The sequence below is a fragment of the Bos javanicus genome, chromosome 19 (genome assembly GCF_032452875.1).
Source record: "Bos javanicus breed banteng chromosome 19, ARS-OSU_banteng_1.0, whole genome shotgun sequence".
Taxonomy (NCBI): Eukaryota; Metazoa; Chordata; class Mammalia; order Artiodactyla; family Bovidae; genus Bos; species Bos javanicus.
In genome coordinates, this window is record NC_083886.1 from 38,494,987 (window position 1) to 38,515,171 (window position 20,185).

The following is a 20,185-nucleotide window of genomic DNA, read 5'->3' on the forward strand; positions in this document are numbered from 1 at the left end:
CATAGCTGGCCAGCTTCCTGCATGGCCATTTTCACTTTCCCTCGCCAAGGTCTGGCAGCTAAGGCCCCCCACTCTGTCTTCATCCCACTTAACTCCATGGTGACACATGTGAATTTGCTGGATTTCTGTTAAAACTTCCCCATTATGTGGGGGGAGAAAAATAGGACAGGAACTCACCGAATTGGAAATTATACCCAGGTCCCTACCACACACACACAACCCCCTACCAACTCAAACCACGTATGTTTCCAGAAAATCTCTGTACGATTTTTCTTTCTTTGCTATTTAATGTTCATCATTTATGTTTTATGTGTAGGTTTCAGGAGGACCCAAGAAATGATTACACAGGATGCAAGGGGCAGGCGACAGGGAGGGTGACAAGGAATGTGGAGCTCACAGCTCCCAGCTGCGGGAGGGACTGGGCAAAAAGGCTCCATCTCAGCCCAAAGGGAGGCAGGAGAGGCCCCAGAACCAAACACATGCTAAAACATACTTGCAACCTCCAACCCCCTCCCCCGCTGCTGGGGAGGAAAATAAATACCTCAGACTCTGTCCCACTCCCCAAATTCACAGGTGAGGGGTCAGCAGGTGAGTTTCCTCCTCCTGTTACTGATTCAGGTCAAAGAAGTGTGGTCTATGTACAATGTTCCCAGTGCCTTATACAGGGGTGAGAGACCCCTGGGCTGGGGAGGGGGTGGCTGGCAGCGCGCACCCTGCTTGGGGCTCGTTCATGCTAAATAGAGGGGGGCCACACTCATTCCAACATCAAGCAAAACAGGCCAGGAGGGACCTCATGGCCCCTTTCTGGTACCAAGCTAGGAAAGAAACAGTCCTTTGAAGGGTCGTCTAAACTCGGAAGAGACCCTCGATGGGCCACACTCTAACTCCGTTTCTTCCTGCTGCGTTCCCACACTGGTCCACTTTTTTTCACTGCAGCCTCCGGAGCCCAGCCAAACCCGTGCTTGCAGGGAAAGGGTGGAGGGGGGAGCATTCCTCCACGTGCAGGCCCTTGGAAGGCAGGCGCCAGCTCAAGCCTCAGTCGTCCTTGGCCTGCCAAACCCGGGGGTGAGGGAAGACGGCGAGCAGAGTTCAATTCCCTTCGATGCTTCTCTGGCAGCTGCCCCAGCAGGATCCGGCCTTGGCCCAAGAGAAAGAACTCTTGGAGAGAAGCAAGATTTCTCATCCTGTGTGTGTCTCTCTGAATCTGCATGCTGCAGGTCAGGGGGGGCGGTCCTTAGTCCCCGACCCCCAAGGCTGACTCCAGGGGAAGATGCTGCCTGTGTTAGCTCCAAGTCTATGCTGGGATGGCAAATACTTACAGACTGCCACACCACAGATGTCACACTGACATACCTGAAGGGACAGGCAGAGGGAAGCCACACCCCTCGCCACAAACCCCAACCCTGACTGGGGTCAGGACAGACCAGGGGGTCAGGCCTTGGGTGAAGTACCTGCCCTTCACAGGGGCTGGATAGGTCTGGAGATGGTGAAGAGCAGATTGGGTTTGGCTGTGAGACACTTGCCAGAGGGTCGTCTGGTCCCCTCCAGCAAGCCTGAGGTCTGCGCTCCTCATTCAGGGTGAGGGGATAGCTCATCTTTGGCTTCTCCATTGCTGGAAGCTTTGGGCAAATGAATCTCTCTCTGGGCCTCATGGTCCTATACAAGGAGGGGGATAGACTAGATTTCAACCCCCTTACCAGCTCTGATAAACCTCTGAGGCTCTTCGTCTTAGGCCACAGGGGAGGAGGCAAGGGGGCTGAGAGAGGTTTAGGCCATACAGGTGCTCCCTCGTTCCCCGAGTTCACAGTGTAGTGTCCATGGCTCTGCTTCCTCAGTCTCTCCCTCTGAGTCTCTGGAGCCTTGTCATGCCCCCACCACCATCCCTGGTGTCAGCCTCCCAGATATGACAACCTGCTAAGGTGGGAGGGGCTGGCACCCCGAGAAACAGGGCGAGAAGCGAGCAGGAGGCCTGAGATGGCGAGGGGGCAGAGAGGGTGGGAGAGGCTGCAGGGGCACCTGCGGCACGAGAGGGAGAAGCAATGATTGGAGGCGGTGGGGCCACACGGGAGCAGCGACGGGGCTGTGGTTTGGGGGCCCAGCTCTGAGGCCCTGCCCAGAGGCGGGCAGCTCTGACCCGAGGGGTTGGCTGGAGCGTCAGTCGTCCGAATGTGGGGGCAGGGCAGGGGCTCCCGGGCCGGCTCACACGGGGGACGTGGCCGTGGACTCGCTGCACAGGCTCTCCACGATGTCGGCGCGCTGGATGCGGCGCAGGGCCGCAAGGAGGGTGTCGAGCGTGGCGCTGTCCTGGGCGGCCCAGCTGGCCAGCAGGGCGCGGGCTGGGCAGGCCTCGTGGGTGAAGGAGTCTATGTGCTCAGGCTGGTAACCCAACTCGCCTGCCAGATGCCGCCAGGTGTCCCCCGCAGAGCCGTTGAGCAGCTTCTCCACCTCCTCCCGCTTGGCCAGTGGCAGGCTGCTGTAGAGGCCTCCATCACCCTTGAGGGCTGCCAAGAACCCAGGGGGAGTCAGGCACTACCCACTAGACCCCCTTTCTCCCACAGTGGGTGTGGGGGCCTGGAATAAGACCCAAGAAGGGCTGAGACACTTCTCCTCTCAGTCTGGGGAGGACCCAAGAGCCTAAAAGCAGAGGAATGCCCAAGATGCAGTCCTGGATGTGGGCAGGGCAGTGGAGGCACCTGGGGGATGCTGACTCATGTCTTCTCCTCATCCTTAGCTCCAGAGCCATCCCCAGCCCCTAACTTCCCTGCCCCCGCCCCCCAGCAATTAATCAAGGCAGAGGAGACAGGACTTCTGGTCCTAGACTCAACTGCAGCAAGTGTCTGGAGCTGGGCTATGGGCCACCAATTAGGGGACATAATTAACTACTTGTTCCCCAGAAGTCCTGGGCAGGAGGCTAATTGCAGCCACTCTGAGGAGTAATTAGCTCTGGGGGACAATTAGCTTGATGAGTCTAGATGCTCCAGTTTGTCAAAGCTTCTGTTTCCCAAGTCATTCCACTGGCAAGGGCCTCTGCTACCCACTCTCTCACCCCACCTCTTCCACCCAGAGGCCTGCAGCCAGCCCCTCTGCAGTCCCTCCTACAGTCTAATCTTCATTACTCCTGTTCTCCCTGCCTCAGTACCCCCCCGCCCGGCCCTGCTACTCACCCTGGCCTGCGGCAGTCTGCGTGTGGGGCTGCTGGTCATGCAGGCTCTGGCTGTCCACAGAGATGCCGCTATCGCTGTGTAGCTTTTCCCCCTCTGGTGGGGGTGTCTGGTTCACAGGTCGGCTGTTGGCTCCTTGCTTGTTCTGCTTGCAGCTGTTCCACCTGGAGCCGGAGCATAGGCCCAGTCTCAGAGCCTGAGGAGCCACACGGCCATGTGGCTAAAGTGTCTGTGCTCTGGCGCATGGGCACCAGAGGCCTGGTGGGGGCTGGTCCCTAACCCCCGCCCAGCACGGGAGGCTCTCTCATACCTGCCCTCTACATTCCTTTCCCCGGCCCACACTGGAAGCACCGTGAGGGCACAGCGGCACCCAGGGCTTGGTGTATGTGGCCGGTGTTCAGTAAATGTCCATGGGACGACTGGTGCACAAATAAATGACTTCCCAGAATTTCACTTTTCCCAATCTTTCCTTCTAAAGTACTCCCACATGTGTGCAGGCGTACGTGTGAGGATTTCCCCTGCTATTATAAGCAATAAGGAAAAACTAAAAGCAAACCAAATGTCCATCTATAGGAGATTGGTTAAATAAATTATACTCCACCCATATTATTGAATGAGCAGTTATAACTAATCAGATAATTCTATATGTTCTGAGGAAAGCTCTCCCAAGGGAGATCAGTGAAAAAGTAAGTTGCAGAATATGTAGAGTGTGATCACATTGATATTAAAAAAAAAGAAAGCCAACCTGCGTGTACATATAACCATAAAAGGTTTTATACACATGTGTTTATAAATGCATAGAAAATGGCTGGAAGGGATCCATTCCAAACAGAGTCCAAAGAGGAGAGGGGTAGGTAGGATTTGGAGAGATAAAAGGAGGTTTTACGACTTTTTGCTTTACAAGACATTGGTCGTCTCTGCATTATCCCAAACAACCATGTTATTTCTTTGATGATTTTTTCTAAAGAATGGAAAATGCATTTAAACATCTAAAATGCTTTTGAGTTCTTCTCCACATCCTGGATTTCTGGACATGAGTGCCATAACATCCATGTGTGACATGGGAAAGAAAGATACACACACACACACAGGTAACTGTGTGAATAAATGGGGTCCAGGGAATGAGGATGCAAGCAGCTGGTAAAAGCAGCTCTGTGTGCAGCTGGAGGCTGAGGAGTCAGGCAGGGGAGGACAGTGCGGGTGGGGAGGTGCTGACGCCAGGGCAGGACGGGCCTGCCACACCTTGAAGTAAAGACTTCAGCGTGAAGTTGATGGCAAATGAGGATGAGCTTGGTTTGGGGCTGAGTTAAAAGAGTGTGTGCATTTTCAGGTCATGGTCGCAGCAAAGCTCTCCCTGAGGCCAAAGATCTGGCTCCCTGTCTCAGGTTCCCCCTCTCACCTCTTGAAGGCGATGTAGGCCACAAGGCCCACAACCACAGCAGCCAGGATGGAGCAATAGACAGGGATGAGGTTGTCGGCGGTACCTCGGGTCACCACAGGCTGGGAGCTGCCCATCACAGTGGTCACCACATCTGACACAGTGCTGGTTACCAGATCTTGCTCTGGAGGTACCTCGGGCTCCTGGGTGCTGGGGTCTGTGCTGTCAGAGCCCTCAGGGGGCGTGGCCCGTGTAATCCAACGTCCAGGGATCTCTGGAAGAAAAGGCTACAGGAGTGAGGACCCACTTTCCCCCGAGTCCCTCCCCTAGATCCTGACCCCCAGAGCTTTACCCCAGCCCCGGCCTTGCCCCAGGTGCTTGTATGCCCGGCGGCTACACGTACAGGTGTGGGCTGGGATTGGCTATATGACATCACGATGGTGGAGAAGACCAAGGATCTAAGATCAACAGCCCTCGGCCCCCTTCAGCTCTGTCACTGACTTCCTGTGTGACTCTGGACCAGTTCCTTCAACTCTCAGGACCTCAATTTCCGTATCTATAGAATGGGGATATTAAAAGATAGTCTTCAAGCTCCTTTCCATCTCGGGGAAAGCTGTGACCCTATAATTCAACTCTGCCTACTCTGGGTACCCAGAAGCCTCGCCTGGAGATAAACACACAAAGAAGTAAATAAGCACTAGGATGCCTCCAGCTGGAGGCAGGCTAGCAAATGTAATTTCTCTGGCCCCAGCTTGTCCTAGTGGTCCCAGTCATCCCTGTCCTAAAGAAGGGTAAGAGTAATCAGGTGTGGCAGAGAGGTACTGTCCGATGCACTGTCCTCTGAGAGCTGACATCCAGCCTTTTTTCCAGGCTCTCGTGTCCTAGCTCTAGGCTCAGGCAGGGTGGGGAGGTGCACAGCTGGCTTGCTTCCCTCCAGCCAGTCCATGGATAGTGGCTAGCCTCTATTTCCTGCCCTGTGTAGCCCCCATACCATCTGATCTTGCCATCCAGAGAAGACAGTGTCAGATAGCCCAAACCCAAGTGGGAAAGGATGAGGACTGCTGGCGGAGAGCAAGCCCACAGACCAGGCACTGCCCTGTCTCAGAGGAAGGAGACTGCTCTGCCACCTACTGAGGTTCTTTCATATCAGCTGGGCATTGCCAGCCCCCCTGGTAGGGGACTGAGCACTCCCTGGCAGCAGTGGGTGGTATTTTCCATTCTTTCACCCAGCTGAAGGCAGTACCTGGGGTTGTGGGCTCTGGATGACCTGGGGGTACCTGTCTGGGCAAAGTTGCCTACCCCATCTATCCTCGCTTCCCACGCCTGAGGCAGGGAGGGAAAGCAGACAGGACAAGCCACTGGGGTGAAGGGCAGGGACTTTGCTCCCCAGATCTGCCCCACTCAGCCCTCAAGTTTGCCCACCCAAATTGGAATTGAAGCTGCCCACTGGTTTCCTAGACCTCCTTGGCTCAAGGCAAAGATGCTTCAAAGGCCCCCACTTTCAGCACCTTCTGAAGAATAAGGTCCCCAGATGTGACTCTGGAATCCATCTGGCTGGCACTGGCGAGGGGGCTGCCATCTGCTGCCCTATCCCTCCCCTCCCTCATCTCAGTCCTGGGAAGGATAGGGTGGAAGAGGTGGGGCAGGGAGTGGAGGAGACACAGCCCTACCTTCTGACACGGCACTGGTTTGGGGAGGGTCTTCTCTTGCCTGGCTAGGGGACTGGGCCAGCTGGGGAGGCTGAGGGTACAGCTCTGCTCAAGTGACCCGAACCCAGAGGCTGAAGGCACGGTTAGGTGGAAGGTCAGTGAATCAGGCATCACAGAGATTTAGGAGCAGAGGGGAAGAGCTGAGGGAGGGTGGGAGCCAGACCAGGCTGAAGACAGCGCTTCCAGGGTGCTTTCCCCTAGTCTCCCGAATGCCCCCCTAACAGAGGGCGAGGATGAGATCCAGATGTGACCACGTCCTCTGGCATTCCAATCCACTAAGCCCCTGGCAGGTCCTGACAGCCGTTTCCGGCATAGGAGCTCTCAGACTTGGGGGGGTGGAAAGAAGGACTGGGTTACTCCTCCTAAACCCAAATTTCTTTAGTTGAGGGCTAGAGGGTCAGGTTCTGCCCCCAAGGTGGGTGAGTCACCATGTGGACACCTGAAATGTATATGCAACGAATATACCCTGCACTGGAGGGGAGGGGGACAGCCAAACTACCACAAGTCAAATTCCATTTCCTGAAATGCTCCCCCCTGCCCTGGAGCTGACATGTAACCCTTCCGAGGGAGAAGGAGAAGAGGGGCAGGGACAAACACACCCCTTCAGGGTGGCTGGAAAAGCAGAGCAGTATCTGGAAGGAATCTGTGAATGCCCGTAAAGGCAGAGCCCACCCCTCTCCCAGCTGGCAACCTTTCTTTGCTCTAACTGCACCCCTAACTCCCACCCCCCACCAGCTAGTCCCAACTTGCCCACAGAAGCGTGCCACCCGCTGCCCGTTGCAGGCTGCTGAAACTCCCCCTGCTCTGCCCTGCGCCTGATGCTACTTGCCTGTCTCCTGGGCCAGGGCAATTGCCCCCGGAACCACCACATCCCACTGCTCCACCCCAACCCCACATCCCAGTGCAGGAAGCTTCACACACATGCTTGGCCTCAGCCCAGCTTAACAGCCCTCTCCACCCTGAGGGCACCAGAGGATCACAGGATTTGGAAGGCCGGCACGGGTGTGTCAGAGCAGAGGCTCTCCACAGCAGGGGATCTGCCTCCCCCATCCGACTGCAGGCAGACTGAAGGCAGAGGCTGTGCTGCCCCCACCACAAAGGGGGATCTCCTGGGAACTAAGTGCTGGCAGACTGGGGCAAAGGCCAGCTCTCTCCTGTCCAACTCAGGGCTCCCAGAAGGAGGCACTTGTTGCCTGCTCAAAATGGGACAGCCCCCTGAGGGTTAGGTCCCAAAGGGAAATAGCTACACGGGTGCCCAGTCCTAGAGCGATAGAAAGTAAAGGCAGTCAACCCCTCTCCCAAGATGGATGTCACCAACCAGGGGACCAAAACAGTTCCGCCCTGGCTACCACAGGGCTTCCTCCTCCCATGTCAGGAACTGCCCATCCGACTAAGGCGGGCATACCCAGCTCCCATCCCCCCGGGGAGCTGAGGGCCATCCACATGCACCTGCCTCATCCTCAGGCTCCCAAACCCCAAGCCTGCTGCTTTCCTTTCCTTCTCTATCCCAAAGCGCCCCTGTTCCCACGATCTCCTCAGTGTTCCCCGGGTCTCACTTCATCCTTGGCTAAACTGTAACAGGGACTTCTGACCCCTCCCCAACAAGGTGACGTGAACCAGCCCCTGTCCCTAACCTGGAAACCCTGTGACCAGTAGGAAACTGAGGTCCAGAAACCAAAGTGACCTTCTTGACATCACTCAGTAAGTGAGAGTGTGGCGGACTCCATCCTAAGTCCCAGAGCCACAGTGGGTCTCAGAGCCAAAGGGTCCCAGTTCTGGAGGGTCCTAGACCCCTTCTCCAGTTCAGAGAGTCTACCTCAGGCTCAAACATGCACTATCTGTGCTCTGGCCACAGAGGCCACCTCTCTGCCACCCACCCAGTCCCAAGCCGGCAGCCACAGATTACCAAAGCGTGGGAACCGAGTGCGGCCTGGGAGGATGCTTTCCAAACACTTAGCCCAGAGAGGCTAACAGTGGATGGGGTCCTTTGGTGGGAAAGATCAGGAGGGTGTCTGCTGGCTCGAGGCCATGGGGGCTGCCCCTGCAGGCCATGGGCGGACCCTTGTAGACCCTGCCGGCGGGGGTGGGCGCCTTCCGCACCGCGCAGCCCCGGGCTCTCACCCTCGCACTCGGCGTCGGCCCAGCGCGTGCACTCGCGCAGCTGGCGCTCCGTGTCCTCGCACACCGTGCAGGGCAGGCAGGGGTCCACGTGGTTGGCCTCGTCGGAGTACGTGCCGTCGGGGCACTCCTCGCAGACGGTGTTCTGCTTGTCCTGGCACGAGAACACGAGCCCCGAGCCCGCCTCGCACACGCGGCACGCCTCGCAGCGGCCGGTCGTCTCGTCCTGGTAATAGCCGTAGGCGCAGCGGCACACGGCGTCGTCGGCCTCCACGCAGGGCGCCGACATGCTCTGCAGTCCCACGCACTCCGTGCACGGCTTACACGGCTCCGTGGCGCTCACCACGTCCGAGAAGGTCACGCCTGAGGACAGAGGGATGTGCGGGATGGGGGTGGGGGAGCCGCACCCCGAATTTAGTCGCCTGCCCTCGGGGCACTTGGGACGCTGGAGCCCCTCGGCCCACCTCGCCCCCTCATTAACACCCCCTTCTCCCGCCCGTCCCCGATTCCGGGTGTGGGAAAGCTGGGAAAGAGAAAGGGAGCCAGGAGCCCCATGCTCCGGCCCCGGAAACTCTGGCCCTGAAGTCTCAAGGGGTAACACAGCTGGTGCCGGTAAATTTCTTGGCAGATTCTCTCCGAGAGTTCCCAGCATGATTAAGGAATAATCTGAGCGTGGTTCCCACCCAGCCCTTCCCCCAGGCCAGAGCTGAGCTGTGAACCCAGCCCAGGCATGGCCAGCCTTCCCAGAGAGCCTCAGCTGCCCTTCCATTTCTATCCGCACAGGCAGAGGCTCAGGTGTGGCCTGAATGGGAGTAACTAGGGTTAGATGACAAAATCTCCCACCCATGGCGCTACCCCACGCTGCTGAAGGGCTTGGCTCTAGAGGGCGGGGATGGGACTCCTGCTAAGAAAGGCACAGCGGGAGGGGTTGAAGCTAGAAGGGAAAGAGGACTTGTGTGTGTGGTCCCTCTTTGCACGAGGCAGAGAGGACCCTGGCATCCCTCCCCTTATTCTGGAGCATGAGTCAAAGGGCATGAAGGAAAAATCTCTAAGCTCACTCTTGACTCATGCGCTGGAGTAAGGGAACGGATGCCAGGGTCCTCTCTGCCTCGTGTAAAGAGTGGGTAGGCACAGAGCCAGATCTTCTTTACCCCTTCTAGCCCAGAGTGGGGAACTCCATGCCAAACTGAATCCAAGAGAATGTATCCTTGCTCCAAGGGCAGGAAGAGCACACAGTTAGGACCTGAGAACTGGGGAAAGAGGGTAGCTCAGAATGTGGAAGCAGAGGTAGCAGATTAGGATCCCAATGGAGGGAAACTGGGGCTTGCTGTGGGGTTCCTATCTTAACCTTCTCTAACGGCATCCAGACACAAGATGGAGCACAGGGTCATTATCTTGGAGGTTGGAATTAGGGCTGGAGAAGCAAAGAAGGGAAAAAGCAGAGAGAAGTCAAAGGGGCAGCAGTTGGGAGTAGGGTGGGGGTTTGGAGAGAAGAAAAGATAGAGATGGGCCTGGAGGGAGCCTTCAGTTTCAACTCACTTCTGGCAGAGCAACTCCTGTGCTTCTCTTCTTAGGCATCAAGCAGGTCTGGATTCAAAACCTGCTTCCATCACTTTATTAGCTGTGTGACTCTGGGTGTCTTACTTAACCTCTCTGAGCTTTTTTCTTTCTCTGTAAAACTGGGAATAATGTCTCTGTTCACAGGGTTGTGGTGAGGAGTAAGTGAAATTCTACCATTAAGCACTTGACACACAGCAGGGATCCTGTAACAGTTGGGCCCCTGGGGTGGGCAATGATAAATTCAGTAGCAGGGATACAGTCAAACAGAAAGGACTTCCTAGCAAAGGCAAGATGTCCGATTTATACAAGAAGCTCCTATCTCGTTGGCATGTGGCAGTGGGGTGGGTCTAGTCACATGGGAGGGAAAGGAGAGGGCCCTGCTCATGGGAAAATACAGAAAATTAGCAGCGAACTCCTAGGAGAGAGTTTTAGGGGGTGGGAAAAATGTGGTCTTTTTTGGCAGAGAATGAAGGCAGGAGCTTAATGGGTTTCCTTGTGGAAACGTTTTGAGGATAGAGGGAAAGTCCGCTGGGGTCTCCATCCCATAAAGTAGACTTTTAAAGGCAGCCTGTTAACACAGCTGGGGGAGGGGGGGAAATGTGAGAAAAGAGGAAGGGAGGGGAGTGGAGGGAGCAAGCGGGATTTCTGAGCTGCCTCTCTGCTCCTGTCTCCTCTCCCCTTCCCTGGAGATGCCCTCTCTCAGCCTCCTGTATCCCAGCCCTTGCTTTGACAGAAGGATTAGGGTCCCATCTTGGGAGACTTGCTGTCCAAAGAGAAGAGGTCCTGGGTAAGAGTCTAGGAAATGAGAGGAAAACATGGGAGATTCCAGGGCAGCTGTGATTGGCTAGTCCTGCCCTGGGATGGAAACCCTGTTAGGCCAGGGCCAGGGGAGGTACCCAGATGGCAAGGTAGCAAAGGGATGTCTAGCCTTCCCTACCTGGCATCCCTCTGCTGGGGGATGGAGTTACAGGATCCACAAGCACAGAAATAGGAAAGCTGTGTTTGGGATACCAAGGAGTTGGGGTTGCCTGAAGGAGAGATACGCTGTGTGCAGTGTGGTGCCTGGAGGTGGTGGTGGCGGCGGTGGCAAGACATTCAAGGTAAGACCGGCGGATTCAGAGTTCCCAGTTCCTACACCCTGGTTCCCAACATGATTAAAGAACAATCTGAGTAGAGTTCCCACTGGCCCCCAGGTGGGCACTGAGTGCCAGGTAGAAGGCAGGACCTAACTGTCCTCAGGAAAGATTTCCAGACAGAGTCAGGAAAAGGGTTCATGGCCTGAAAGCAACTGGTGGGAGGGCATCCATCAGAGATGAGACAAGGGCACAGAATTTCAGATCACAGACCCACCACCTCATCCAGCACCTCTGGAAGATGGGGTTCTCTCCCCTCCTCAAGGAAATCCCAGGTAGGAATGGCCACAGTGCCCCTCCCCGCTGTTGCACCCAACATCGCTCCCCAGTAAGGACATCCTTGTAATGCTCCAACCCCCATCCCTGTTGCCTGGGGAAAACTCTGTTTCCTCTGTCAGAACTGAAGTACAGTTGCCCTGGGGAGCAGTGGCGGGGATGCGGGGCGGGGGGTTGGGTAGTGGGAGGTGCTGGGGGCTGATGGGGGGTGGTAGCCACACCCTCCCAGGATCCCCCAAGGTCAGTCTCCAGGGTAGCTAGGATTTGATCCTCTTCCCCTCCCCCCAAATGCGCCAAGGGTAAGTGGCAGCCATTGATTTTGCAGCGCAGATGATATTTTTAGCTGATCTTAGCATCAGCTACTCCTCCCACCTAGCCACACTCTTCTACTAGGCCTCTCTACTTGGGGGCTGGGAACGGGCACCCCCTGGGCATCCCCCATCATACCCCCCTTCTGCCTCTGCATACTTCCCTCATCCATTCTGAGCTGCCCCTCTCTGTCTCCTATGCTGGGTCAGACTCACTTCTGGCACCCATGCAGTGGTGGGCAGGAGTTCCTGCCAGGACCCAGAGCGCCTGTAAGGCCTCTACTGGGCATGCCCGCCAGTCCCCTTGCCCTCCCTTCCATTCTGCTCTCCTTCCCCCACCGGACACTTTCTACTTACTGTCCAGGCAGGGTTCACACACGGTCTGGTTGGCTCCACAAGGCTGGGCCACACCCTCGCCCAGGTTGCAGGCTTTGCAGCACTCTCCGCTGTGGGTGTACAGGCCCGTGAGGCATGCCTCCTTGGCACCTCCAAGGGACACCTGGATGGGGGAAGATGAAGAAGGTCAGACTGGCAAGAGCAAGGAGACAGGATGTATTCCGAGGGAGCAAACACCCCTTCCTGAAGCCTTCTATTGGAACCACCTGGCCTGGGATGAGCTCACCAGGGAGGCATATGGCACTTGAAAGCTGACAGGGAAGAAAGGCAGGGGGACAGCACACCCCTGCAGGCTGCTGGGTTGTGAGATCAAGAGCCTCGGATGCTGACCTTCTGCAAAGTTCACCTTGGGGTTACAGTAACTCCTGGAATCCCAAGGACACACCATGTGGGGAGGGTAACCTGAGGACCAGCAGAGGGCCTTTGGGCGGCGGTCAGGAACCAGCAGGCGAGTTGCAGCTTGCTCAGGGCTCCAGCCAAGGGGGCAACTTGAAGCTGAAATCTAGCCCAAATGACACTTGCTAAGCTGCACACCTGCAGGGATGCGTCTACCCTGAGGGGAATCTTTTTCTAAGAAAGGCTAGCAGAGCTCTACTCTCGGTCCTTAATCCTACCGTTCCATATATTAAGTATCAAATGGGAGGTGTCTGTACCCAAGACCAGAAGGCAGAGGGATGGGACCTTGGGTTCAAATCCTGACTCTGCTCTGGGAATTCTGATCTGCTCATTTCCCTCTGAGTTTTCATCTCTCTGGAAAGATAAGAGATGGAGACAGCTCAGGGCCCACAGCCAATCATCAGGACTCTGGTGCAAAGACGGGGGAAAAGGACGCCTGTTACCAATGATGAGAAAGTGGCTGCTCTCACCACCCAGCAGCCCTGCTCCCCCAGGGTTTGATTTCCAGCCACCAGCCCTTTTCTCCCTGCCCCCATACAGTCAGTGGGAACAACACTGGAAACAGCGGAAAAGGGAGTCAGATTCTTGCTGCCGAGGCATCTTTGCTCATGGATGGAATGATTTAGCACCAGATTCCCTAGAGGGAGGGGCTGCTGGCAGATTGCTTTATATTTCTGTTCCTTGAAAAAAAGCTTAACGTCTAATAAAACTCCACAGCCTGTTTCCCTGGCTCCAGACCACGCAGTTCCCATTTGATGCTCAGAGGAAGTATGGACTCTTGGGTCATGGGACTAGAGAGGAGCCGTAAGGATCATTTGGGCATTCCTTGCTTCCACATTGGCCAGAATGGCTCCCAATACTCCTTTCCCTTCAGTCCTTCCAATTGTCCTGAGGTCTCACTAGGGTTCAGGGGAGGCAGGGGGATAGATAGGTTGGATCAGTCTAGGAGGCAGCCTGCAGTCCTCCAGAGACTGGTGGGGAGGATACAGGCAGCACAGGAGGGGAACCTTGGGTGTTGCCACCGTCCACTCCCAGGTGGCAGGAACACAGTGCTGGGAACATCTGCAGACCAGAAGCCTTGGCCTGGGGAGAGGGTAGTCCCAGATGCAGGCTTTCCCCCAGGAGGTGAGCAAGATTCCTGAAGGGTCTGTATGGATTTCTTTTCATCCTTCAGTGTTCTGCTTAATGGCACTTCATCAGGGAACTGGTTCTGTGGCCCCAGTCTCTGCTTCATCAGGCAGAGCTGCCCTGTCACATGTCCTCCCTGTTCACTCCTGTCTGCTCTGACACTCTACAGAGTCCCCCACTGGACTGTCAGCTCCCTGAGGCCAAGGACTCTGGTTGCCTCAGTGCCTGTGATGGTACCTGGCACATATTAGGGACCCAACATGTATACTTAGGGAATATTTAAGAACATAATATTATACAGCCTCAATTAACTAGCACTTCAGGGACTGACTTTCTGGGTAGCTGAGTTTCCGGGAAATCATGGCTTTGCTGTTCTCACCTAATGTTTCTCACTTTAACCATGGAGGGTGTACCTTCCTCCTTCTCTGGAACATGCCTTCACGGTTTCCCCATGACTCAGGGACTCAATATTTACATCAACAAGTATTCCAGGATGCAATGCAGTGAAGCCCTGTGCTTTTTATCCCAGAGTAACACACTTTTGTCTCTTTGAGTTCCCCTGTCAGCGTTTCTTCAGTTCTGCCTGCTCCCTTCCTGTCAGGATATCAGTTGTCAATTCTCGCTGCTACTAGTGGGACCTAAGCAGCCCCTCCCCCGTTCTAATTTCTGGTGGCTCAGTGGTAAAGAATCCCCTTGCCACTGCAGGAGACGTAGGTTCGATTCTTGGGTCAGGAAGATCTCCTGGAGAAGGAAATGTTAACCCACTCCAGTATTCTTGCCTGGGAAATCCTATGGACAGAGGAGCCTGGCCGGCTTCAGGGAAGATGGCTACAGTCCATGGGATAGCAAAAGAGCTTGACACAACTTAAGTGACTGAACAACAGCAAATTCAATCTTTAGAAAATATGTAACTAGCCCTGGGAAGAAGGTATATAAATCGAGTGTAAGCAGGATCTGATCTAGCAGAGGGCAATACTCAGAGTAAAAAGTCTACCTTCCTCCTCTGCTGCCTTCACTGCTCTGAGTACTGGCTCACGGCTTACAAGCTGGCTGACCTGTGACAGGTTTGGAATTTCTCTGTGCCTTAGTTTCTTTGTCATTAGGTAACCATGACAGTTTCTGCCTCTCAGGGTTGCTGGAGGCAGTAAATAAATGAGTATGGTGTTTATTCACTTTGGGACCTCTCTTTTCTCTTTTCCAAGGTCCTTTGTGGCTTTTGGCTGTGTTCCAGTTAGTTGAGGCTGGTAGAGAGAACTGGGCTCCAGATAGCTGAGGGGGTCTGTCTGTGGCAGTCATGGGCAGAGGGGCAGCCTCATGCAAGCCCCTCTTCTGGAAGCCTCCTCTCCCTGTGGCAGCCTGTGGTCCTCTGTCTTCTCCAGAGTCTTCCGTTTGGAATCCAGGCCACATAATTAGTAACCATGTGTTTCCTAAACTCGTTTTGTTTTCTATTTCAAAACATTCCATTTCTGCTACTTAATAGTATGCTGCTGCTGCTAAGTTGCTTCAGTCCTGTCCGACTCTGGGTATCAATTCTCAATCTCTCTAAGCCTCAATTTCCGCCCCCCCCTAAAATGCTGGATTGGTGATATCTACTGCCCAAGTTTGCTTTGAAAATTAAATGAAATAAGGTATGTAACTCTGCCTGGTGCATAATAGGAGTTCAATAAATGTTGGTTACCAAAGAAATGTTTTGTCTTATAGAGAGTGAGCTGCTGAGCCTAAGGGGTAGGTAGTGGGAGAGGAGAATTCAGCCATCCCCAAACAGGGGAAACCATCTCAGAGTAGGGGGCAGGATAAAAATGGAGAGAGATTTACCCACCAAGAGGACTCTGAAGAGGGTATGCAGGCCAAAGGAGGCTGGAGAACAGCTCTGTTTAAAGTTAACTAACTCAAATATTTACTGAGCACTAAACTAAGAGTTTCCAATGAAACAGGGTCCCTGATTCGTGGCAGGAGTCACAGTGCCATGAGGGAGAGGAAATATCACCTCAAACAGTTGTTCCAGAAGCTGATGAGGAAGGCTTGAGGGACAGACGTGGAAACTGAGGCCCTCAGAGGTCATCCTGCTAAGTGGCCAGGAAGCACTAACCCAACTACACCATCTATCGGTCCAAGGCCAGCAATCCTGGGAAGTGGGGTGGGTGTCACTAGGACTCAGGCTAATTGTTCCAAAATGAGCAATTTACCAAAATGATAGACACATTTGCTTGAAATTAACATTTATTATACTTACTCATTTCATTTTCGAGAATGTTTGCCAATCTTTTTTTTCCATGTCAAGGCTTTCAAGAAACTAAGGTGCAAATATGCTTAGGTGAACTGACTTTTAATAATCAATTTTAAAAAACTGGACAAAACAGAAAACACACCAAAATAGCTGAAAGAATTTGAAACTATAGGAAGGCTTCACGGTGATGAGTCCTAACTATTCACAATAGCTTCAGCAAAGGGTTCCTTAGGTGAATGGAGCCATTGGCTGGGTGAAGAGGTTGGAGAGTTTTCAAATATGGGAAGGGTCTTTTGAGACCAATGCAAACCCTGAGGAGGCACTGGCACATTCCCCCCTCCCATCCCTTGAAACAGGGGTGGAGTTTGAGGGGGAAAACAAGATCTAATTACTGAGGAGGATGCTGCAGGAAGACTCTGAAAGGGAGCAGGGCTCTGAGTGGGGGGAGTGAAGGGGCTCAGCTACAAATCTGCGGTGCCAAGGGCATAGGACAGAGTCTAATCTCCAGGTCTAGTGGTGGTTCAGGGCCACGTGTCCTCCCGTGATTTGGAAGGCTGGGCAGGGGAGTGTGCCTGGCATAAGGAGGAAAGAGTAAACTCCAAGCCAGGAATCCCGGGTTCCAACAAGGGCGCCACTACATACTAACTGGGGGAACCTGGTTTCCTTTCTGAAGGCCTGAGAGGTTCAGCTTTCTCAACTGTAAAATGGGAATAACTAGATTTGCTCTGCTGGGACAGGAGAAATTACCCAGGGCAGTGCGTGGCACACGGTAGGCACTCAACCAATTTTGTTATTCCCACCTCCGTGCCTCCCACCCCAGGGAAGAATCTAGGCGCGTGAACGCGACCCGGCTGGTACAGCAGGGCGGGGACCCCTTCCCTGCTGGGGTCTCCTCCCCCACCCGCTCCTGTCCTCGCGTTTGCTGTCCTAGTTGCGTCCCTATTAGGCGCATTAGCCAGCCGGCGGCTCCGGTTACAGACGTCTGAATGACAAAGTGCCTCCATTACCGGCGCGGCCCGTCAGTCGACCCGCCGAGATGCGCTCCGGTTTCAGCACTCTCTCGCCGCGGCCCAGGAAGAAACTCGGACCGCTGCGGTGCGCAGGGCCAGCCCGTAGACAGCAGCCCTGCGGCGAGGCAGGGGCGAGAGCCGCAGGGGTGCGGGCGGCAGATTCTGTGCGGGTCCACCTTCCCGAGCCCCCGGGCCCTCCACCCCCTGCTCCCTTCCTTCCTCGCCTTTTCTCTATTCGGGGGACACTCTCCAGCCCAAAACCCGAGCCCACGCCCTCGCCCCTCCGGAATCCGCACTACTGGCTGCCGCAATCCCCGCACCTGGCCACCCGCCTCGACCCCCGCCCTCCGCCCGGGGGAGGCTTCTCTAACCCGCGGTGTGAATGCGCAGACGTGCCCGCAGTCACTCCCAAATCCCCAGACGCAGCCACAGGTACTGACCGCCCCGGGGGGCTGTGCTGAGCTTCGGGGATGGGTCTCTGCCCATCCCAGCCCCCATATTCCCGCCCGCTTGCCGCCGAGACGTGCAGCTCTTCTCCGGAGCTGGGACGCCGGGCTGCCCCGTAAGACGTACGGGAGGTACCGAGCTGGCAGTCAGGTGAGGGGCAGTCTCCCTAAGATTCTGGCTCAACTCGCTTGTGGGACCTTCCTTGACCAATTGGTTAAAACTCTCAGAGCCTCAGTCTCCTTGTCTGTAAAATGGGGGGTTGGGGGCTCAGTGCTCAGAGATGAAGACGGCAGGGAGAGTGAGGACATCTCCATTGCAGAACCTTCCAGGGCACTCCCTTCACGGCCACACATCGGGTCCTGAATGTCCTGTCAGATCTACCGGGCGGACCTCGACGCTTTGTAAGACCCGCAGTTTCTTCGCCGAGATGTCTGAGAGCCTCTATCTTGTTCCGAGCCGGGAGTCTTTCACCGAAAGCTGGGCGGGGGGCGGGCAGAACCCCGATCCCCCCACCCCCGCCGTTCGCGGAAACGTAGCGAACGGTCTGGGCGGCGCTGCGGCAGGTTGACTTCACAGCGGGTCCGGGTGGCGGGTGAAGCGCTCAGTCCCGGTCGCGCCAGTAGCCTCGATCGCGCAGCCTTCGCGCCGCAGCGCCCCCTGCCGGCAGCCCTCGCCGGCGCGCCCCCTCGGCGGCGCACTGCCTAGACCTTCCCGGCTTTGCGAGTCCCGCCTCTCTGCACCCCAAGAAGTGGCAGCGGCCAGAACCCGTCAGACGACGCCTGCTTCGTCCCATCCAGTCCGCAGCTCTGCTTCTAACCGCGAGAATAAGTGCGTAGCGGGAGCCCGCCGGTCTCTGGGGAACCGGGGAGGCGGGTTCGCCCTGGCGAGGTGGGCACTCCTTTCCCAGCCTCGGACCCCAAACCACAATTCCCCGACCCCGCGAGGAAGAGCGCGCGACACATGCGGGAAGAGTCTGTCTCTGCTCTCTCTTCTCGTCCCACTGTCTCTCGGCGGACAGGCGAGGCCCAGACCACTCAGGGTCTTCTCTCCCTACTCCGTCCTCTTTCCTTTTGCTTCCCTCTCTCCACCTCCCTCACCAGCGTCCCTTCTGCCCTGCCTAACCCACTTCTCCCCCTTCAACAGAGCCCCGCTCCCCGAACCTCTCCCTCCCACGCCCCTCCCCCCACCCCATTGTCTGGCTGGTCTTCATTGTCCGATGCCCGGTCCCCTTGCCTCCAGTCCCTCCATCCTCCTCCCACACAATTCTTATCTCCTCGTCTCCGGTTCCCCACCCCAGCCACTCTCGCCCCTCACTTTTCTAGTTCCTGTCCCATTCCTCGTCCTTCTCTAGCCTGGGTTCCGTCCCACGACTCTCCAGAGATCAAGATGCTCAGAGGGAAAGTCGACTCGAGATCCCGCATTCAAGCGCCCTCTTCCGAAGAACCCAGGCATCCGAGAGCCCCACGACTCTCTCCTGAGAGACCCCTCCCAGCTCCTCCACACACACCTCCTATGGCACACGAGGACCTGCTTCCGTGCGCCCCTCTTCTCCGAATCTTTACCTTAAATCTCAGAGTCGCCTCTTCACTGTGAGAACCTGAGACGCTCCTCCGTGGATACTGGCATCGGAGCTCCTCTCTCGCCATCCACCCCCCAACCCCAGCATCTGGGACCCCAACGCTCTTTTCTGTTTCTCCTCAGGGAAACCTGGACTCATCGAGGTTTCGGTCCCGGGAAAGAGAGCTAGCTCCCCTTCAGTTAGCACTCACCCCCAGGAGCAGCAGCAGCAGCAGCAGCAGGCGCGGCCCGTCCATGGCGCGGCCGGCGGCACCTGACCCCATCGGCCGCCTCCCGCGGCAGCGCTCGGCTTTCAGTTCAGCCCGCTCCGCGGACCGATAGGGCTGCGCTGCGCAGCGCTCCAGCGCCAGCCCCTCAGAGCTGGCGGAGGCTCGGCTCCCTCTGGCTGCCGGCGGGAGGGGCTAGGAGAAGCCAGTGCGGCGGCCCCGCCCTCTCCCCGCCCAGCCCGCCCACCCCCGGAACCGCGCCCGCCCTCCCCACGGTCTCCTGGAGAGGAGAGGCGGAAAGGGACATCGGGCAGGGAGCCGCGCCCGTGCGCCCCGCTGCCTCTTCTCCGCGCCCCGCCCTCAAAGCTTATCCCTGACCTGGTACCCGGCGCCCGACCCGCGCTGCTACGCGTCCGTCCCGGATTCTGTGGGCTTGGGTTCCCTCTCTTGCGCATCTTTCCCTGCCTCTGGCTTCAGCTTCTTCCCCGGTGCCCTGCTCCCTACCCAGCCGTTATCAGCAGTAATGCTCACTGCCCTCCCCTCCTTTCATTTCCCGGTCTATATCCAAGCCCTCCTCTGCCCCTTCCCAGTGCGGGGTTCTCTCTGCAAAGGCCTAGGGAAAGGAGGGAGAGAGGTGGCAAGTGGTCTGACACGGACCACAGACAGCGGGGACGTTCAAGGAGGAGACCATCCCGACATCATTTGAATTCTCAAAAGACGGGTCTGAAGCGATCCCAGGTGTGCACACAGACAAAAAGGAATACACACTCCCAAGGTTACATACATATGTGCTTATGCAGTCTCCTATGCCCCTGCCATCCTCACGCAGTCCTGTGGACCGGCGCCTTCTGCCCACGCCTGTGCACCTCCACACATGCACATTCATCCTCCGTGTGCTCATAACATTCAAACACACGTCCTCACGTACACACTCACACGTACATGTGTTCGTGTGCAGTCATCTCCATGAAAGCCCTCATATGTATAGTCTCTCACACAGTGCACACACACACAGAGATATGGACACATAGATGTATCCTCAACCATTTGCCTTCATTAGACTGTGTTTCCATAAGCTGATGAGCTCCCTGGAGGCAGGGACTATAGTTTCTTACCTGAATGCCTAGTACACAGTAGGTGTTCAATAAAGGTCT

The 20,185-nt window shown here is 56.0% G+C and overlaps 1 protein-coding gene across 1 annotated transcript; it reads right to left on the reverse strand.

Moving 5' to 3' along the window:
* Window positions 1-267: 267 nt before the first annotated feature.
* NGFR (nerve growth factor receptor) lies at window positions 268-19,227 on the reverse strand. Its single transcript, XM_061391442.1, has 6 exons — window positions 19,017-19,227; window positions 12,001-12,142; window positions 8,370-8,729; window positions 4,561-4,813; window positions 3,165-3,325; window positions 268-2,501 (listed from the first exon to the last, which is right to left on the reverse strand). The coding sequence occupies exons 1-6, from the start codon at window positions 19,086-19,088 to the stop codon at window positions 2,200-2,202; spliced, it is 1,290 nt and encodes a 429-aa protein (XP_061247426.1). The 5' UTR covers window positions 19,089-19,227; the 3' UTR covers window positions 268-2,199.
* Window positions 19,228-20,185: the final 958 nt, after the last annotated feature.

Excerpts from the sequence above, each read along its gene's own strand:
- NGFR (XM_061391442.1), bottom strand. The coding sequence starts at position 19,088 with ATGGGGTCAGGTGCCGCCGGCCGCGCCATGGACGGGCCGCGCCTGCTG. Across the intron at positions 8,730-12,000 it reads GTGTGAACCCTGCCTGGACA|GCGTGACCTTCTCGGACGTG; the intron begins GTAAGTAGAAAG and ends CTCTGTCCTCAG. Across the intron at positions 4,814-8,369 it reads GGCCGACGCCGAGTGCGAGG|AGATCCCTGGACGTTGGATT; the intron begins GTGAGAGCCCGG and ends CTTTTCTTCCAG.